Consider the following 1931-nt stretch of genomic DNA (forward strand, 5'->3'; position numbering starts at 1 on the left):
ATAAAAGGAAAATATACCCGTATTCCAAAAATAAATAAATAAATAATAATAATAATAATAATAATAATAATAATAATAATAATAATAATAATAATAACAATAATAATAATAATAATAATAATAATAATTAATTAATTAATTAATTAATTAATTAATTAATTAAATTAAATAAACAAATAAAAATTAAATAAAATAATAAAATAAAATAAAGAATGACGATCGCAATAGCAATGGCGATAATGATTAGAGATGGATGATGCACCTTTTCCACTGTTTAACGCTAGTAAGAATCCGCGCCCCGCCTATGAAAGGAGACCTGGTGGAGAATAATAATCACACCCACGCATGCTGATTAGTGAGGGACAAAATGTTTAAAACAAAAGGAAATCCGCAAAAGGAGAAACACTACTCCACTGGTACCCAAAAGCTTCAAAAACGGCCAGAATAGATTAATAGGGAATTTTTGCAACGCGACTTCAATTCAGCAATGTCTCGAGTCCCATCCTCGAATCTCTAGGTGGTGATGAAGCTTGAGTTCGAGAATACGTTGTCGGGGCAAGCTGGCTCTGGGGTGCCGAATTGGAATATTGGTGTTTCCAATGTTGGTGCCGATGGGATTCTTGAGGACATGCAACAGGGGGGCCAGGGGCCCAACGTCGCGGAACGGCCAGTTCCGGAAGATACTCGATGTTTTTAGAAGTAGTAGACTCATGGTAACTTTCATCGTGGGCAAATAGGTTAGAAAATGATCGGGGGGTTGGGGCACTGCCCCTGCGACGTCCATCTTGTCCGGAGTGGATTTCTACCGGCACTGGGAGCATGGAAGGGGATTCAGCAGTCCGGGGAGATGCAGAACATATGGAGTTGTGGTCGGAAACCATCGAGGGTGGCCTGGATGACATGGGGTTGGAAATTTCTGAAGAAGAAGGAGAGGGTATGGTAGGCAATTCCGTGCGCATGTGAGGGACATAAGTCACTATAGGGCTGAGTTTGCGGTGGTTTCTGATCGGAGACCTGTGGATAAGCGCTCGTCTTGGCCATTCGAACTGAGAGTCATACTCATACTCCGCGGATGAACACAGCTCTCTTCGTTCTTTCGTATCAGTCTGAGGATACTGTATCCTGGTGCCCGGATGCTGCTGATCGCGATGCGGAATGGAAACCCAGGAGGTCCTTCGAGCTCCATAGCTGCTGTCTTGACAAGAGCTTCTGTCGCAGGGACTGCGCATCGTCACGGGCCGTCTGGGGTAAGGGGGATCGACACGCCCATTCAATGTTCGAGCGGGGGAGTGGTTCCCACTACCCGGAACAATCAATCCCCTCCGCTTTCGGTTCATGGAGCCATTCCACCAGTTTTTAACAGCATTGTCGCTTCGGTTCCCAAGCCTTCTTGCAATCTCCGCCCATCGCTTTCCCATCTCGTGGACCATCCTCTCGATCATCATTCCCTCTTCAGCGGATATCGGCTCATGATTTAGTGATGGTTTTAGGTTCTGATGAAATCGCTCTCTGCATTGCTTGGGTGATCGGAATTGCATGTGTTGTGAAATGCGAACCCAGTTGTTTGGACCCTGGCTGCGGACCAGTTGAAGTAAAGTTTGATCTTCCTCGGGAACCCACGGCCCTCGTCGTTGGGTTGGTGCCATCGTCTCTTCCAAAGAGTAATATTATTATAGAATAACAATTTATTCGAAAGATAGATATCAATCCGTTCAACAGCTCCGCCAATAGGGGAGAGGTTTCACCCCCGGCCCAACAGACGGTTGTAGAAGAAGAGTATACAAGACAGGTTTGGCCAGAAGCAGTAATTCTAATACAGGGATGAATTAGTTGACGGGCCAATATTAATAATATATGCTGGCGAGGTATAGATAGCTAGGGTCGGTAATATAATAGAAAGAGACGTAATAATATATAAGGGAGGGGGGGGA

General features: G+C 44.5%; 1 protein-coding gene across 1 annotated transcript; it reads right to left on the bottom strand.

The window, feature by feature from the left end:
• Positions 1 to 476: 476 nt before the first annotated feature.
• Positions 477 to 1646, bottom strand: PADG_07797 (uncharacterized protein; the record flags this gene model as incomplete). The annotated part of the gene is made up of 1 exon (XM_010764852.1): positions 477 to 1646. The coding sequence occupies one exon, from the start codon at positions 1644 to 1646 to the stop codon at positions 477 to 479; it is 1170 nt and encodes a 389-aa protein (XP_010763154.1).
• Positions 1647 to 1931: the final 285 nt, after the last annotated feature.

Source organism: Paracoccidioides brasiliensis (genome assembly GCF_000150735.1).
Source record: "Paracoccidioides brasiliensis Pb18 unplaced genomic scaffold supercont2.12, whole genome shotgun sequence".
Lineage (NCBI taxonomy): Eukaryota > Fungi > Ascomycota > Eurotiomycetes > Onygenales > Ajellomycetaceae > Paracoccidioides > Paracoccidioides brasiliensis.